Raw genomic sequence first — 17,816 nt, 5'->3', positions numbered from 1 at the left:
GGGAGAAAAAAAAAAGAAAAAATTTTTTAATAAGGAGGAAAAAGAAAAAAATAGAATAGAATAAACTTCCCTCTCTTCTTATTTAGAAGTTTTAGGAGGAAAGAGAGTATTTTCCTTCTCTTATTTGGAAGTTTGGAGAGAAAATAAAAGAAAGCTCCTCAGATAGTATTTTCCACCTAGGAGCTTCCACCCCTGAGCTTCCTCAAGGTCAATTTTGATGGGTTTGTGCTGAATGGCGGCACGCGAGTCGGTGCAGGTTTTGTCATACGGGACCCGCACTCCATGGTAGTGGCCGCATGCGGCTGCCAGTTGTTCGATACATCGGTTCCGGGAGTAGAGCTGCGTGCAGCCTGGGCGGGTTTTCGACATGCGCGGGCGGTGATGCGGGCCAGCTCGATTATTTTGGAGGACGACTCGGTCACTGTCATTGGGTGGATCCAGAGGGGGTCGAGGGGTGAGAGCACAGACCACCCCTCGATCCGCGATATAGTCAGGATGATGAGAGATGGGGGGCCATCCAGGCCAAGCATGTATTTTGGGAGGCCAATGGGGCGGCTGATTGGGTGGCCGCCTATGCGGCCTACCACTCGGGGTACGTCCTTTGGTCGGAGGAGGGGGAGCTGCCACTGGCATTTTGATCTTATTGGGTGTATTTGTACACGTACTGTATAAAGCACCCGCCTTCAGCCAAAAAAAAAAAAGAAAGAAAGAAAAAAAAGCATAACTTTTTTAACAATTTTACTAAAATACCAGGGCATGCTTATGAGTAGAGAATAAAATAGGTATTATCAAAAATTTATTAAGTTTCAATTCATTTCTCTCCAAATCTTTCACTTATGGAAGGGAAGAAGATAGGGAATTGGAGACCAAAATTTTCCATTCTCTTCTCATCTTTTCTTTTCCTTTCCTCCCACTAAAAAAACTCCCAAATATCAAAATTTTCAGCTTTCCCTTGTATCCTATTCCAAGTTTTCAAACGGAGCCTAACTTCAGAGGGAGAGCAATGGCCGAGGGAGGCGCTCCGGCGGGCGGAGGAGCGTCGCTAAAAGACCAGGGCAACGAGTTCTTCAAAGCCGGCAACTATCTGAAGGCCGCCGCCCTCTACACCCAGGCCATCAAGTTGGAACCCAACAACCCCACCCTCTATAGGTTTTTCTCTCGCCCTAATCGCCATCCATTTCGTTCTTCTTTATCAGTTTTTAGTTCAACACTTCGTAGGAAATACGTTTAACTATCTTGACGTGGTTTGTCTGATTTTAGAATAAAAATTCGATTTTGGGTGGAAAATGTGGTGGTTGCAATCTTGAAAGCAAGAATCTTTTTAAAGAAAGATGTTTTTTAGCTTCTTTGGATGGTCATTCTTGGTTAGTAGTGGAAGCCTGTTGTAGTTGTTTCCTTATATTGGATGTCGCGGTGTTGGCTCGATAGGAAAACGTGAAATGGAAAACGGATTCACTGTTGATTGTTACGAGAGTAGGGATTGCTTTGTGTATGGTTTGAGTAAAACGAGGATAGTTGATTGTTCTCTAAAAGCTCCAAGGGTCAATGGCGTGTGTCACACGTTACAAAGATTGGACAAGGACGTGAATTGAAGTGGAATGGTCTGTTGGGAACTGGTTTGATAGTAGAGTTGGTTGATATTTGCTTGGAAGAGGAATTAGCACAACAATTTGTTTCCAGTGTAGGATCAATGCTACCTTCACAAAAAGGAATATAATGATCAACTAAGATGTTTGGCATGGCTTGAACTCTTATGCTAGTAGACTCCTCATGCTTTGAACACAGTATGAACTAGATTAACTAAATCTTACTGATTAAAGGTTGATGGGCTTGAAGTCAGCTTATGATTAAATTGATTACTTACATAACTCCTATAGAGGGTGTATGATAGGTCATCTGTAATAGTTGAGGATTAAAGTTTTCAATTCCATATTTTGCTATTGAATTTTATAATGGTTTTAAAGTTGATTGTGACTCATCAAAAGAAAGAAATAATCTAAATGTCAAAACCCAAAACCCTGTTATACCATTTTAAAACTCTATGGATGAGAACTACAAGATCCATTTGTAAAATTGTGACTAGAATGCCCTTCATAATGTTGAAAGACATGCACTCAATGGTGGGTAGATACGCTATGACTCGAAGGCATTTGACAATATGATTCAACTACTTGGCAAGCTAATGACCTTCATAAAGGAGGATAGTCATGAAACATCAGATGAGAAAATGGTGTTAATTGGCTTAGAAATGGGGCAAATTTCTGTTAACTGAAGCAAATCAATATAGCTATCTTTCAAATTGGTGATTATTTAAATATTTTAGTTTCTAAGGGCTGTGGTTTACTTTACTGACCATGCCAACAGTCTTCGAACACGGTTTATAATTTTTCAACTGCGATTTTAAGTTTTATTCAGTTAGAGGCCTTTTTTCAGGGGCATTGCTTGAGCTACTTGAACTACATGTGTCTATTTTAGGTTGTAAGTCCTTATCTCGAATCTGTCTTCAAATGATGTAACTTTATTTTTAATACTTTTGCTGATAGGATTAATCTGGTCCTTCAAAAATGGATGAAAGTTCGATTACAATATAATTGCCTGACTTCAGCTAACATAGACCAGATATTAGTGATTTCTTACCAGAATCCTGGGTTATAATTGGGTTACCCAATTGTTTGTCTTTTCCCTTTCTGATATTCACATCGATTCAATCTTTTGACCATTTCAAATTTTGGAGAATGTCTGGAGCTTCTTCAAGATTGGCTCACACCTGGGACTCTTGGTTGCTTGACCAAAGACCTTGAAGTACATCAGCATGCTTTTAAGCATTGATTAAGCATTGATTGGAAAAATGTGGGATAAAGTTGTCTTGATAGTGGAGAGCATGTATTGTTTTAAGGGATCGAAAGTCACTACAAGGAAACTTTGGTCGGGTATAGAGCAACTTAACAAGGCAACTTGTGGCACTATTCTTTTTATGTAATTGCAATTTATTAATTGTTAATGTCTATCTCCAACATAGTTGGATTTTAACTGTAAAAAGTAAATTATATTTTTAATTGTATGACAGTTGCTTCGATATAGCCTAATGTTTGTTAAGCTTGTTATACATTGTTGACCCTTTCCGTATCAGCTTAAGCTTTTGGGATTAATTGGCTAGCTAACAATGATTGCCATTTCCAATCTGGATTAGGGGGTTTTGCAGCTGTATTGGATGCTATGACTAGATTACTGATGCTATTTTACTGCTTTTTCAGAGATATAAAAAGGTTCTTACAGGGTATTTTGTGGAACATCTGCTGCAAATTTGCTGCTAATTAGCAGTGAAAAATGGGTAGGGTAAGGCTGTGCTTTCTTTAAATGAAGTGTATTCAATTATAAGATAGTATGTAAGTTTAGTAGATTATGGAATGAGGTCTTGCACATGATTGATCATAAGTGGGTAAAGAAGCTTATGTGAAGGAAATTTTTCATTAATTCTTGGGATGTGGCAACTTTATGATAAAATGAACGAGACCAAAATTTCTAGTTTTTATTGCAGGTCATCAAGTGAAACGGAACAACTTGCGGAGATCTGCATTGTTATAAGCTAGTAATGATGCGTAGCAGGATTGAAAGAAAAGGGCAGCAAGTAATGGTGATGGTAAAATTGTTCATGATCAAGTGAATGTTAGGCTGATTGACTGAGTCTTTTAATGGAAGGGCATTAGTTGATATTTTTAGTCTTCAATTAACATCTTAGCCAGGCATATTAAAAATGGTTTAGGATGTGGTTGTCATGCTACTAAAAAAACTGCCAGATTTAGAGCTCGCACCATTTTCTGAGATGAGGCTTATAAAATGGCAAAATGGCTGTGTAAAATGATAATATCACACTTCATTACTAGACATGAGAAAGATTTGTTGAAGATATTGGCTTAGTCTCTCCTTCTTTTCTTCTGATTTATTTATTAGCTTTCTGCCTATTAGTGCTTTCCATGTCCTAAAAAAAGCGATCCAAGTCTTCTGCCATAGAATTTCTATCATGATGGTAATGCTGCTTGTAGGAAATTTTATTTCACCAAACCATATGAATAATCATCAACATAAATGAGTTATTTGCAGCCCTCCATAATGCTGTAGTTTATATAAATCTATATAAAGTTATTGATATGAGTCAAATGTGGATCCGCATACTTAGCCTTGTAGTGCATCAAGTGTGAAATTTGACCATTAAGGATCATCTATTTACTATTTGTTTCAACTATTTTAAGAGATTTAGTAGTTGTATTTCTAGAATCACATGATTATTCAAAGTGCCCTCTTTTATTGTCTGACAGCAATCGTGCTGCAGCATTTCTGCAATTGGTTAAGCTCAGTAAAGCACTTGCTGATGCTGAGATGACAATCACACTAAAACCCCAGTGGGAGAAGGTATTAACATACACATTTTTTAAGAATTTGATTATTTCCAAATTGTTTTTGCAAAAAAAAAAAAAAAAAAAAAATACTCAATTAGAACTCATGCTCAATGTGTTTTTATCTTCTATTTTTTAGCTTCACCAATTGTTTGTTTCACGCCCTTTCAGGGTTATTTCAGGAAAGGGTGTGTTTTGGAAGCAATGGAGCGATATGATGATGTAAGCTTAGAAATTTCTAGTACTTTTATGTATGTGTATGTATCTAAGAGGGGTGGGAATGGGAGACCAACGAAGGCAAGAGTCTTTATAAGTTAATGTATTCAGGAAATTCTGCTGCACCGGCCTAACCTATAGACTTCCAATATATTATTCAAGGTATGCCGTCTTGGTACCGGGCTCCGTACCGGTGCCACCCTGCTATTGTGCTGGTACATCCGGTATGGGAGCCTGTTTGGCGTGCCGAGTGTCGGCACGCTTTCTGTACCATGTATCGGTATGGTACGCCTCATACCATCCGGTTCAGTACGGTATGGCATACCTCAATACTATTACTACTTGGATTGGATGATTGGTCTTGTTTAGGACCTCAAGTGTAGCAAGATGTCAGACCGATTGACTACATACCCAAAAATATCTTAAACTTGGAATATTTAATTAGTGTACTATTCATGTACTGCATCAGCCAAAATTGCCCATGAGTTGGATAATGGGGTCTAATGGCTCGCTGAGCAACTAGATGGGAGATTAGAAATTTTGATTTTATGACAGCAAAAAGGTCATTTCTACTTGTTTTGTTTTGTGGGTACATTGAACTGTTAAACTTCTGTAGTAATTTATCCTGTCTTTCCTCAAATGCAGGCTGTAGCTGCATTCCAGGTAGCATTGCAGTACAATCCACAGAGTGTAGAAATATCCAAAAAAATTAAGAGGCTCACACAATTAACCAGAGAAAAGAAGAGGGCGGAAGAAGTAGAAAATATCCATATGGGAAAATATTTGGAATCCTTGAAACCTGAATTTGTGAGTTCTTGATACCTAGAAGTTTATTTTACTTTAGCTGATGATTGTTGTTATGTGCATATGCTCTGATATTTCTGGAAGATTTCCTTTTTGTTTTCCATAATTCTGTCACTTCACGTCTGCTTACGTAGATGACCTCTGCAAAGAGGTATAAGGCATAGCTGTTGTGGTTATCAACAACCTTTCTGATTGTTGGCTTCCATATATAGGAAGAATTCAGAACTTGACCTTCTACTAACTGCAGAATGTAAATTACATCTCTGCTTCTAGAAGAAGCTTTGATTTCTAATTTACCTACTGAAGTAATTTTTTTTTTTTCATGTCATGGAGCATTAGCAGGTCTCGATCAAACATTTTTTTGTGCACAAATCAACTGGGAATAGACTCATGATACTATCTGATAGTAAAGGCAATTTGTATAAACCACAAAATGAGAGGCCGCATGACAGCATCTCGATATCAGAAACTCCTGATTAAAATTTTCTTTATGCATGTCGAGATTAGTTTTCAATAGAACCAAGGATTCAGTGTAGATTACCAGTGATCATGGATTCTGTTCAGATATTTCCTATGTTTGTCACTTCTCTGAGGATAGCATATGCTGGGTTTTTTTTAATTGCAAAGTTGAGATCGTAATGGTGACTGAAATTGTTGAGTTTGTTTCTTGTTTCTTCCTGTATAAAAACAACCCTCTTACTAGATTTTGGTTTTCATTGTCATGTAGTCCTTAAATTGTCTCAAGGGGTTATTTTCTTTGAGAAAAAAAGCTCAGCTGAAGCTGGAGCATCATCAGCTGAAGTCAATTTGGCATTAGCAGGTCTGTTCGGACATTTTCTGGTGCACAAATGAACTGTGAATGAACTTGTGATGGCAAACTTTTGCTAGTAGAGAACTGCAAAAGCATCCAGACATCAGAAACTCTTTGACTAACTATTTTCTTTTGCACATATGTGAATGATGTTCAGTGGAACAAAGGATTGTGTAGTTTAAAGTCATTTGGCATCCTTAACTTTCATTTGCTTGTTCTTTATGCACATTACTTGACTGGGAATAGAATAGCGTCTGCTCAACCCTTAAGTTGAGATTTAAGTGGTGACTGAATTTGTTTAGTCTCTTGCAGGATTTTCTCCCAGTATCCAAACAATCCTATACCTATATTTTGGTTTTAATTCGCATTATGATAGTTACATTTTTTAAAGGTGTTCTTTTCTTTAAGAAAAATTCATCTGAAGCTGAACTTTGCCAAAATATAATGACCTTTGATGAAAGATAAGGAGGGAAGAGGCAGTCATTATTGCTCTCTAATTGGAGCTCACTACCTATGGGCTAATATTATGGCTCTACAACTCCTATTTTAACTAAATGATTCTGTCTAGTGCTGTTTAAGTTAGGAGTGCGACTTGGTTTGGGCTCAACTTAAACTCGCCTGCCCAACCCACTCATTACTTCATTAGGTAGGGTTATAAATTTGGGTCGGGCTTGGGCTCAAATATCTGAACCCGACCCCATATATAAATGGATGAACAATTCATGTTTGTGTTTCTTATCAATTACTTATATATTTATATAATTACAATTTTAATCCTGTTAAATTATTTATAAGTGTACCGTTGAAATTTATGAATGATTGAGTAATTCAACAAATATTAATCCAGTAACATTATCCCAAAGTATTTTCCGATATTAAAATCCCTTTTCAATCCAACAACCCAATCAACATGGCACAATGCAACTCAACCCAGCTAACCCTAGCCAATCCAAATCTAGCTTAAGATATGGCTGGGCTGGGTTAGGTTATAGAGATCCTCACTCGAGACTGGGTTAGGGTTAGGGTTTAGAGATTTAGAGGTTGGGTTGGGTTAGAGTTTGCCCTTCACCCAATCAAACCTGCCTGACTTGCAGCCCTAGTTTAATTATGTATAGGAAAAACAAATCAAGTTCCTCACTCTGCGCTGCTCATCAATCTTTGTGGGCTCAGTCGAGCTCAATCTGTTCATTTTTTAAAAAAAAATTCTTTTTTAAACTTTCTTCATTTCTTTTTGAATATTTTATGAGTTATATTTTTACTAATTATTGCTTACTGCTAAATGTCACTAACTGATTCATAACTACTTCCTTTGATTCATTTTTATTAGTGCATTAGCTTAAGACCTTATGAATCATCAAAGTGGTAAAATAATTTTTCTGATAGTAAAAATGATCATATGTTTATGGTGACTTAGTGAGTTAGGAGTGCAGAAATTCGAACTGCTCCATCAAACAAAAACTAACCTGATGCTGTTGCATGCAGTCTGCAAAATTTGGAACTGCAGAACTGTGGCAAAATATCTTCTCTTTTCTTGTTGGTATAATGGAGTCAGCTATTAAAGCTTGGCATGAGACTGGGAAAGTAGATCCAAGGGTGAATTTTCTTCTTGACGAGCAGAAGACACAGACTGATAAATATGCTCCAGCGGTCAACATTGATAAGGTATTGAATGTTATCCTAGTGAATACATTATATGCATGTATCACATATATTCTGTTTAAGCAACTAGTATGTATCTTATGATATTCCTTTTAACTTTATAAACTGGATGATTCTAATTATTCTCCTTATTATAATTTATGCCAATTAAAGTGCATTTGTTTGTTAAATTGTATCCATAATTGACCTTTCCTCGATGGCATGAGTAGTCGCAACATCTCATCCTTACCATATCTCTGTCTTGCTAGGCATTTGAATCTCCTCACACACACAACAGCTGTTTTACATTTTTAAGGCAGTATGCGGAGGAGTCTTTTTCTAGGGCAGCTTGCTTGGTAACACCCAAGAACATTATATCCTACCCACAGGTGTGTATACTTTTATTCTTCAATAAGTTTAATCACTGATTGCATTTGACTGGGTACATGTATTTTTGTGCTGTTCTTATTTTAAACTTGTTCATGCTAATGAGTTTCTCTTAGAAGTGAATGTGTGTTAAATAACCTCAACTTTACCGGATATAGGAGCAATATTTTTTCAATAAGTATAAATTATATGCAAAGCTTATAATTTGGAATTTAAGATACTTCTGTAAACTTTGTAAGCAATTGAATGATTTATTGATGGACCTGTAAGAATGAGCAAATTTATATGATATGTAGGTTTGGAAAGGGCAGGGGTCAAGAAAGTGGAAGCTTGGGCACAGTGATGGCTTTTTTGTGCAATTTGAGTCTCCTGTATTACGTAAACTATGGTTTGTTCCTAGTTTGGCAGAAAAGGGCAGGACCTTGTGCAGGTAATTCCACTCCCCAACTCAGAACTGTGAATAAATTCATTTTGATTATCTTTCTTCAGCTCTTCCATTAGTAATGGGTAGGTGGATGGTCTTCATAGATCTAATGGTTGTGATTTTCAACCACGAGTAAGGACACACTTGTCATTTGGTTTAGCCCCCATCTAAGGATTGCATGTAAGAAGCTTAGATCTGAAAATATTTCAGTTCTGAAATTTGATATGGAATCTAAGGTATTTTCAAATTTCTGCACAGAAAATTTGCATTTGGAATAGCACTATATTCTTTTGGCAATAATTTATATTATCCATGGAGGATCCACAAGCTCAGATATAAAAAACGGGACAATTACATAGGAGGAAAAACTGCAACTACAAGTTTCATCTCTTTTCATTGAAAAACCCTGCTACACTCTATTTTTTCCCTTTATAACATGATACTAAACTACAATGTTTCTGAAGTCCATACTATCACACTTTTGAAGTTTTCCCCAACAACATAACCAAATATTTTCTAAAAAGAGGAAAATTCCATGTAACCCTATGTAGAATGTGTCAAAGTACTGAAAAGCTCTTTTCTAACTCCATTGAAGCTATACCTGAAGTAGGACTTGTAGACATCATCTTCAAGCAGAATTTAGATGCTTTTCGGAAAGACAGCTCTAAGAAGCGGTAGGAAAATAATAGAACGTAACCTGCTAAAGAGTTTTATAATTTAATAAAGCAGTAAATTATGAAAAAATAGAAACCAATGTCAAGAATAACTAAAACTGAACCAAATTGAATAACTGTGTGTATCATCCTGTAACTGCAAAGCACATTGTGAGTCTGACCATTACTTGGGCTGCTCTATAGAAAATAAAATATGCCCCATGAAATTGGTACCTCGGTTATAGGTGCAAAACCAATACCAATTTCGGTAATATTTGAAAATAGAAGTCATAAAATAAACCATCTCTATGCAGTACTAATAAAACTAGATGCTTGCATGATCTAGAGCTAACATCCCTTTTCTGAGCACAAGTTAGGTGCATGCACAAGATGATTGTAGATCGTGCCTTATGAGTATCTACACTGACGAAATTCATCATTGCAGTTATTATTTGTGAAACATGCTTCTTTATGTCTCGTGCTCAATGTCGATTCTTAAGTGAATTTATCATGAGAGGAGCTTTGAGGTCTCAATGTAACATCATTCATATGCCTCTTTCAGAAGTCACATCAGTATTCTCCTCTTTTTGTTCCACCTTTCAGGAACCCTGAGGCTTTGGATATCGGTGCCCATGAAGTGTTTCCTCGTCTGTTTAAGGAGTCATGTTTGGACATCAGATAAAATTTCACTTGAGACACAACATTGATCATGCTGGCTCCCTGCCATTTATGGTTTCTTGGTGTGGTTTGTGGGTCACAAGCTTGATCATGCCTCGACTATTTCACCACCAATTGTTTTCACTGCCATGCAAGGTGCTTCAGATTTTGTAACCGTACCATGTCAGTTTTGTTAGTTGAAGCTACAAAAGTTCTCTCTCCTCCATGATGTATGACCACCTCCCCTCCCTTTCTTCCTTTCATGCATGTATACTACTCAAATGCTTGTCCAAACTGTTTTGCTTGATGGTCACCATTTTGTATCGGTTTATTTTGGATCTATATATTTCAGATCCAGTGGATGGTTATTTTTTGGCTTGAAACCATGGTTTGACTTCCTTTATTAACATCTATGCATTTCTGAATCAGTATACACTCAAGATAATTACAATGCCAAAGTTTGCAAGTCAGACATCGGAGTCTCATCTCTTCCTACAATGCTGTCATGAGATCCATAATGAGACACTCTAAACCTTTCCCGGCAATGTATGGTCTAATACTTTCTAAAAAGAGGAGAATTCCGTGTAACCTTATATTAGAAAAGCTTAATGAAAACCTCAGCTCTAAAATTTCTTTTGAGCTATGCCTAAACTCTGGAGTAGGACTTGCAGAAACCATTCTTAGAACAGAAGGCAGAAATCTTTTTGAAAACAGCTCTAAAATGCAAAAACAACAGAACCTACTTAAGCCCCCTAAGACTCGATAAATCAGCAAACTTATCGAAATTAGAACCCGAACATCAAGAATAACTAATCTGAATCAACTTTAGAGTTGGGCACTGGGCCGGGCCGCCCACGGCCCGGCACGAAGCGGGCCGTGCCTGGCACGGCCCGCCCGCTACAGTGCCGGGCCGTGCCTGGCACGGCCCATTTGAGAGGGCCGTGCTGGGTCACAGGGTACTGGCCCGCGGGCCGAGCCCGGCACGGCCCGCTTCGGGCCTGGGCCGGCACGGCCCATAAGGGCCTGGGCCGGGCTGGCCCGTGGGCCTGGCACGGTCCGGGCCTGGGCTCGGCCCGGCCCGATAAAAATTAATGCTTCATAAATTTTTTTAATAAATTAATAAATATTGAAAACTAAGGATTTATGAATATAAAGCCACCATTGGTGGAGGGTTTGGCATAGACCCCTACCAGTTTATTAATTTAAATCAAAATGGTACATGAAGGGAGGTTTGGACCTTGGTCTGACCTCCAGAATACAATAAGAAAGGGCCGAGGTTTGGACCTTGGTCTGACCTCCAGAATACAATAAAAATGTACAATTATAAAAAATTAAGAAATCTTACTAATCATCAGTGATTCAGTGAATCAGTATTCACTCTTCAGTCTTCAGTCTTCAGTCTTCAGTAGTGTTTGTATCATCATCATCAGAGGATGTTGTATTATGTCCACTTTTATCATGAAGTCTTGCCTCAGCATCCAACCAATCTTTGAAGCAGAGAAGCATCTCCACCGTTTCGCCCGTCATCCTACTTCTCTTTTCGTCATGAACACGCCGACCTGCACTAAAAGCGGATTCCGATGCTACCGTGGACATCGGCACAGCTAAAATATCGCGTGCAATTGCAGACATAACAGGATATTGATTTCTAACACTCTTCCACCAAGATAATACATCTAGATTCTCTATTTGATTTTCATCATATGCAGAATGAAGATCATGTCGTAAATAAAATTCTAGTTCACTACTTAAAGATGAAGAAGATGAAGAGGAACTTGAAGCATGTGTGTGTCTTCTCTGTGCAATGAATGAAAAAATAGATGACGAACGAGAACTACTAGAAGAAGAAATAGAGGTTTGCATTTGTGTTCTAGATCCACGAATTTTTTCATCATATATAGCATAAATATCATAAAGAAATTGTTTTACCTCATCTTTAGCAGATTCAGAATCTTGATTCATATTTTCAGAGTATGCATCAAGTAAAATTAGCACGCTATTTAATTTAACTCTAGGATCAAATACAGCAGCTAAGTTATGCATAGGACATATCTTGTCCCAATACTCATTCCATTTAGATTCCATTAGGTCAATAATAGGCATTAAAACATCATCATATCTATGTTCTGCAAATTTTTGACTAATTATATATGCTTGTTGTAAAAATGAACATGAAGTTGGATAATAAATACCAGAAAGAACATTGGTAGCATTATAAAAACTAAGCAAAAAATCTTCCAAAATTTTTCCTTTATTCCAATCAGTTTTAGACAATGTAAAGCCTAATCCACGATCATTAATATATGCACTTAATAAGTTTTTATATGGGTATGCATCATGTATCATGCTATATGTGGAGTTCCAACGAGTAATTACATCAAGTTTAAATTTTTTAAAACGTTTACCATGATTTATGCATAATTCCTTAAATTCTTGAAGTCTTGATCTTGAAGCATGAATAAAAGAAACTGCATTTCTAATTTTTGAAATCACATCTTGAATCATGCCCATGCCAGCTTGAACAGAAAGATTTAAGATATGACATGCACATCTAATATGCAATAAATTTCCATCTAACATGGGATGCAATGAGTCTTTTAATAATGCAACAGCAGAATTATTATTAGATGCATTATCAAAAGTAATAGACATAATTTTATCATTAATATTATATGAACATGCAGTTTGATAAATGATATTTGAAATTTGTTGCCCATAATGTGGAAAATCAAAAGCACGAAAAGCAAGAATACGTTTATTTAATTGCCAATCATTATCAATATAATGAGCAGTAATGGCAATAAAATAATTACTACCTACAGATGCTGACCAAATATCAGAAGTTAATGAAATTTTTACATTTAAAGTAGAAAGTGTTTCAATTAAATTTTGTTTCATTGCTAAAAAGTTAGTCATAGCTACTCTTCTAAATGTACGCCTACTAGTTCTTTTGTAAGCAGGTTGTAGGTTTAATTGAACATATTCTTCAAAATTAAAAGATTCACATAAACTAAAAGGTAATTCATCCTTAACTATCCATTTTACAAGGGCTTTTCTTTGATTTTCATGATTATATGCAAAATTACCTACAAGTAATCCCCCTTGTATATTAAGGGTACTTTGAGTTTGAGCATGAGAATCATGCATCCTATGACTCTCTTGATGTCTTTTTAAATGCCCTGTTCCCCCACTACTACTACAACTATAAAGTTTGGCACATTTTTTACATCTAGCTTTCCAGACTCCATCAACCATAACTCTATCAAATTCATTCCATACAGCACTAGTTCTCTTACGAGAAGAGGTTTGATCTTCACTCGGTTCACCAGTTCTAGAGGAACTAGGAACATGGGGTTGGGGATTAGTTTCTGCTCCCTCAGAAACAGGAGGAATGCCAAACTGACTTTCCTCAAAAGATGACATATCTATGATTAATTCAAAAAATAAAAACTAACCGCAAGGAGGAATTGAGTAGAGGGTCGGAGGGCAGAGGCAGAGCCGAGATTCCGAGCTTCCTCTTGTGCTCTCAACAGAAGCGACCTTCTCTTCTCAACAGGAACCTCCTCTTGTGTAGCACTTGAACAAACTAAAAATTAAATTGCTAGAAGAGCACTTTAGAAGAGAGAAATAATAGCAGTAGAGAAGGAGAGAATAGTTGGTTTGGTGTGGTGAGAATGAGGGAGGAATGGGCTATTTATAGAAGCCCAAAATTTTTTTTCCCAAAATACCCCTCAATTCAGCCGTTATTGGACTGTTGGGAGGGGTAAAAGGGTCTTTTTCCCGAAAATAGCCGTTGGAAACGGCTATTTTCCTCCCCCCTCTCCAGACGGGCCGTGCCAGGCACGGCCCGTCTGGAGCCGTTGCGGGCCGTGCCTGGCACGGCCCGTCTGGAGCCGTTGCGGGCCGTGCCTGGCACGGCCCGTCTGGAGCCGTTGCGGGCCGTGCCTGGCACGGCCCGTTTGCGCCCGTTACGGGCCGTGCCTGGCACGGCCCGTGGCGTGCCGTGCCCGGCCCGGCCCGCCAATAGACGGGCCTGGGGCCGGGCCGGGCTGGCGTTCCGTGCTGGACGGGCCGTGCCCGGCACGGCCCGCTTCATAAGCGGGCCGGGCCAGGCACGGCCCGTTTATTCCTTGGGCCTGGTGGGCCTGGGCCGGGCCGGCCCGGCACGGCCCGTTGCCCAACACTAATCAACTTGTACATCTATATGTCATCCTAAGGACCGAGGTCTGCCAAACCTGTCCGGCCTGGGATCGGTACCGGATCAGCGTGGAATTCGGCACTGGAAGCTTATCGTTGGAGAACCGATACGGGCTGGTACGGAATCGGTATACAGAACCTCAATATCCGGCCATTCAACGGAATCGATACAAAACTAGTCTGGGTCGCCACTGGTACGCTGACCGGTACTGGTATGGTGGATCTTGCTAAAGACTATAGTTAATCTGAATATCAATTGGGCTGCTTATGGAAAATAAAATATGCTCATGCAATTTATGAGTGGGCAAGATAAATTAGAATCTACCTTACAAGTATTTCGCTTGATGGAATACATCATGACAACGATTGCTTAACATGCCAATGTGTGTCTGTGTCATGCTCGATGTTGATTGTTAGGTGAATGTCATGAGAGAACCTCTTGAGTTATCCATGAACATCATTCATGGATAAAAAAAATATCCTCCTAAGAGTCCCCTATCTTTGTTCTACCATGTTGAAGGAAGCCGTGTCTGCGGATACCGGTGCCCATGAAGTAGTTTCCTCATTTAAGGAGCCCAGTTCAGGTGTCAGATATTTAACCTTTTTCTAATCCAGAGACGGCATTGAGCATGCTTGCCTCCCGGAATTTCTGGTATCTTTTACAGCCTGCGGCCACAAGCTTGATCATCCCTCAAGACTGTTTCACTGCCAAGAATTTTCAGTGTGCTTCAGTTTCTGTCACTATACCATGGTTAAACTTGTGAGCTGATCCTGTGAGGAGCATGTTTGGATATTCCTATAGAATTAGACTGATAATCAAATAGAATTTATGGATTGCACCAGTTCATTTAAGCATGGCTATATATCAACCAAATACCATTCAACCCAAATCTTGTGGGAATTTTAAAAAAAAGATATTCATAGATTTTATTTTTCTTCCTGTCGCTTAAAAGCTAGGATTTGTGCTAAATTTAGACAATCTCTTGAGGAATGCAAGATAGATGGGCCAATAGGCCCAATCAATTGTTATAGGATTTCAGCTCAATCTCATAGGAATATCTAAACAGGATCAAAACTTTTTTTCTTCTTTTATGTTTTTTCTCTTGTACATCATATATCGTTTCTTGCCCCCCAACCCCTCTTCTTTTTTGTGCATGTATTTTACTTAGGTTTAGGCAATCCAAACTATAATGCTTGGTGTTCACCATTTTATATTGGATCTATTTGTTTTGGATGCTGGGGATGGTTGAGTTTTGGCTTTTGAAACCATTGTTTGAGTGTTTTTTTCATCAACATCATTTGTATCCTTTTGACTGTGGGTTTTCTACTATGGGTTTTGGGATCAATGTACAGTTAAGATAATCGCAGTGAGGAAGTTTGCAAGTCAGCCATGGAAACTTTTATTTTAGTAGGAATGATGTTTACGAAGGGCTTCTGGGGCAGAGGCCAGAACTGTGTGTTGTTTGCCGAGCAATGAGCGTGAATTGGTGTAGTTGCTTTGGATTCGTTACATGAGAGAGGCAGCAATCTCACCACAGTGCTAGTATTATTTGAGGAATTAAATCAAGCCAGTCTTTGTCCACTATGCTCTAAGATCATCAAATTTCTTAGGTTCCCTAGACAACATTGGTCTATGGTGTTTGTGGTGAGCTCAGGTCCATTGATCACATGGTCCAGATTTGCTATTTCTTGGCTTGTGAACAACATGGTTTTTGGTTCATGTGATTCGCTTTAATTTCACTAATTACCTGAATTAAAGAGTAGTAGATCATAAATGCCACATAGTGTATGGATTCGAGATTTTTTTTTTAAAAAAAAAAAACTGTTTACCCAAGAAAATAAATCATCAGCTGTGTGAATTTGTGAAAACAAGTTATGTAAGCCATATCATAACCATGAAGCCTTGATCGAAATAATTGGTTGGCTACGACAGGTCCTTAATTATTTGCCAATCATTTATATCAGGGACTTCTTTCATGTTTTCCCTGAGGAGCAGGCCATATCTAGAGTTCAAGCATTTTTTTTCATATCCTTTTCTCATAACTTCTACAAAATCAAAATTTCATATCTCCTCCTTTCCATATTTCAATTTCATTAGATTGCACCAATCAAAATGTTAGGTCTTCTGCACTGTTGCACCATTTCTTGCATGAGCAACAGCTGAGGTGATCACCCCTTGGGCTGTTCTTCCCTTTTCTCTTTTTGTAGTTGTTGTTGGATAGCCAGCCATGACTGAAGTGGTGTTTTCTGCAAACAGTTGGTCACAGTGGCCTCCTTTCAGACTCCACTATAGGCAGCAATCAACAATTCCTTGCAAGATGATGATTTTGTTTGATGGCCAGGAGTGGAGTGGAAATGTATTGAAAAATTTTTGTCGGTCGCACTTTCAGGGCAGATGCATAATTTGATTGGTCTGTTGTTACATGAAGTTGGAGCAGATTCGGGTGCCGGGATGAAGAAACAAGAAGGGCCCCAGAAAATGATTGAATTTGGAAGTGCTTAGAATTATACTTCATGGAGTAGACTGAATGTCTTTTTAAGAGAAGATGAAGTAAGCTGAAAACTATTTTTAATTGTTCTTGGCATACATTACTGATTTTCGAATTCAAACCAGACAAAAAGTGAAGATAGCCAATGAAAAAATGCCAGAGCCGGTGATTTGGATAAAGGTGCCTGAGCAAAAGTTAGCAACATAAGAGCATGACTGCATGAGTGACAATGAGTTGGTGAAACAGGTGCAGCATTCAAAGAGGAAGTTTTTTCATCGAAGATATGAATGCATTGGGATGCTGATGTTCCATCATTTGGCCCACAATCACCACTTTTAGGCCTGTTGAAGGTGAGGGGGGTTGGGCACGCACCCCCTCTTGCAGGATATTTGGCGAGAAGGGGCACCTCTACAATAGCACATCTACCATGAGGCAAATAGAGCTGCAGATTGGGTGGCTTTCTTCGTGGATGACCACTTGAGTGGTGTGTTATGGACCGACTTGACACTTGCTCTGAGAGCTTTGTGGGATATGTTACTTCCTGATTTTTTTTTGAATGTATTCATTTTAGAATAGTGTGAATCACCCATCTTAAAAAAGAAAATTTTTTTTAACACTTCACAACAACCAAGTACTCTTGTAGGATTGTGAAAGTGAAACTGATTTGGTATTTTTTCACGCAGAGAAGCTTCATCTTTGGTATTTTTTTCAGAAGCACTTAGCTATAATAATAGTGTTTGAGATGGTCATGATCATTTTTAAAACAGCACCATGACATATGAAAAAGAGTTTTGTTGCTATGGTTATGATTAGTGAGGCTAGATGGATTTGAAAACATGATGTGGTTGGACCAAGAGGGACTCTTCTACAGCGCATTTAATAGTTATTTTCATTTTAGTAGGATCGTAAACTAAGCTCAAATGTCATTCTATTGATGTATCGCATGCTACGATTGGTCATCTTTCCTGCCATCCACCACTAGAACAATGTAGACAGAATTATAACTCTGCTGTTCTGAAAGATCTTGAATTTTGTGTTCTAAACTGACACAATATGCTTAAATCTATTTTTTATCTTGATAAACTTATCTCATAAAAGAGACCAAACGACATGGTAAACAAAAAAATGGCCCTCTTGTTCAAGAAG

The 17,816-nt window shown here is 38.3% G+C and overlaps 1 protein-coding gene across 4 annotated transcripts; it reads left to right on the top strand.

Annotated features, from left to right (window-relative positions):
- Positions 1-815: 815 nt before the first annotated feature.
- Positions 816-10,406, top strand: LOC103713346 (STIP1 homology and U box-containing protein 1-like). 4 transcript variants are annotated; one of them, XM_008800233.3, is made up of 8 exons: positions 816-1,149; positions 4,317-4,410; positions 4,566-4,616; positions 5,256-5,417; positions 7,708-7,887; positions 8,133-8,252; positions 8,547-8,680; positions 9,931-10,406. In XM_008800233.3, the coding sequence occupies exons 1-8, from the start codon at positions 1,004-1,006 to the stop codon at positions 10,007-10,009; spliced, it is 966 nt and encodes a 321-aa protein (XP_008798455.1). In that variant the 5' UTR covers positions 816-1,003; the 3' UTR covers positions 10,010-10,406. The 4 variants fall into 4 exon arrangements, with proteins under 4 accessions (XP_008798455.1, XP_026662852.1, XP_026662855.1 ...); XM_026807051.2 differs by lacking the exons at positions 816-1,149; positions 4,317-4,410 and adding exons at positions 3,279-3,336; positions 3,527-3,640; XM_026807054.2 differs by lacking the exons at positions 816-1,149; positions 4,317-4,410 and adding exons at positions 3,287-3,336; positions 3,539-3,640.
- Positions 10,407-17,816: the final 7,410 nt, after the last annotated feature.

Source organism: Phoenix dactylifera, chromosome 4 (assembly GCF_009389715.1).
Source record: "Phoenix dactylifera cultivar Barhee BC4 chromosome 4, palm_55x_up_171113_PBpolish2nd_filt_p, whole genome shotgun sequence".
Lineage (NCBI taxonomy): Eukaryota > Viridiplantae > Streptophyta > Magnoliopsida > Arecales > Arecaceae > Phoenix > Phoenix dactylifera.
This window is presented reverse-complemented; position numbering and strand designations above follow the sequence as displayed.

Excerpts from the sequence above, each read along its gene's own strand:
- LOC103713346 (XM_008800233.3), top strand. The coding sequence starts at position 1,004 with ATGGCCGAGGGAGGCGCTCCGGCGGGCGGAGGAGCGTCGCTAAAAGAC. Across the intron at positions 4,411-4,565 it reads TAAAACCCCAGTGGGAGAAG|GGTTATTTCAGGAAAGGGTG; the intron begins GTATTAACATAC and ends ACGCCCTTTCAG. Across the intron at positions 8,253-8,546 it reads ACATTATATCCTACCCACAG|GTTTGGAAAGGGCAGGGGTC; the intron begins GTGTGTATACTT and ends TATGATATGTAG.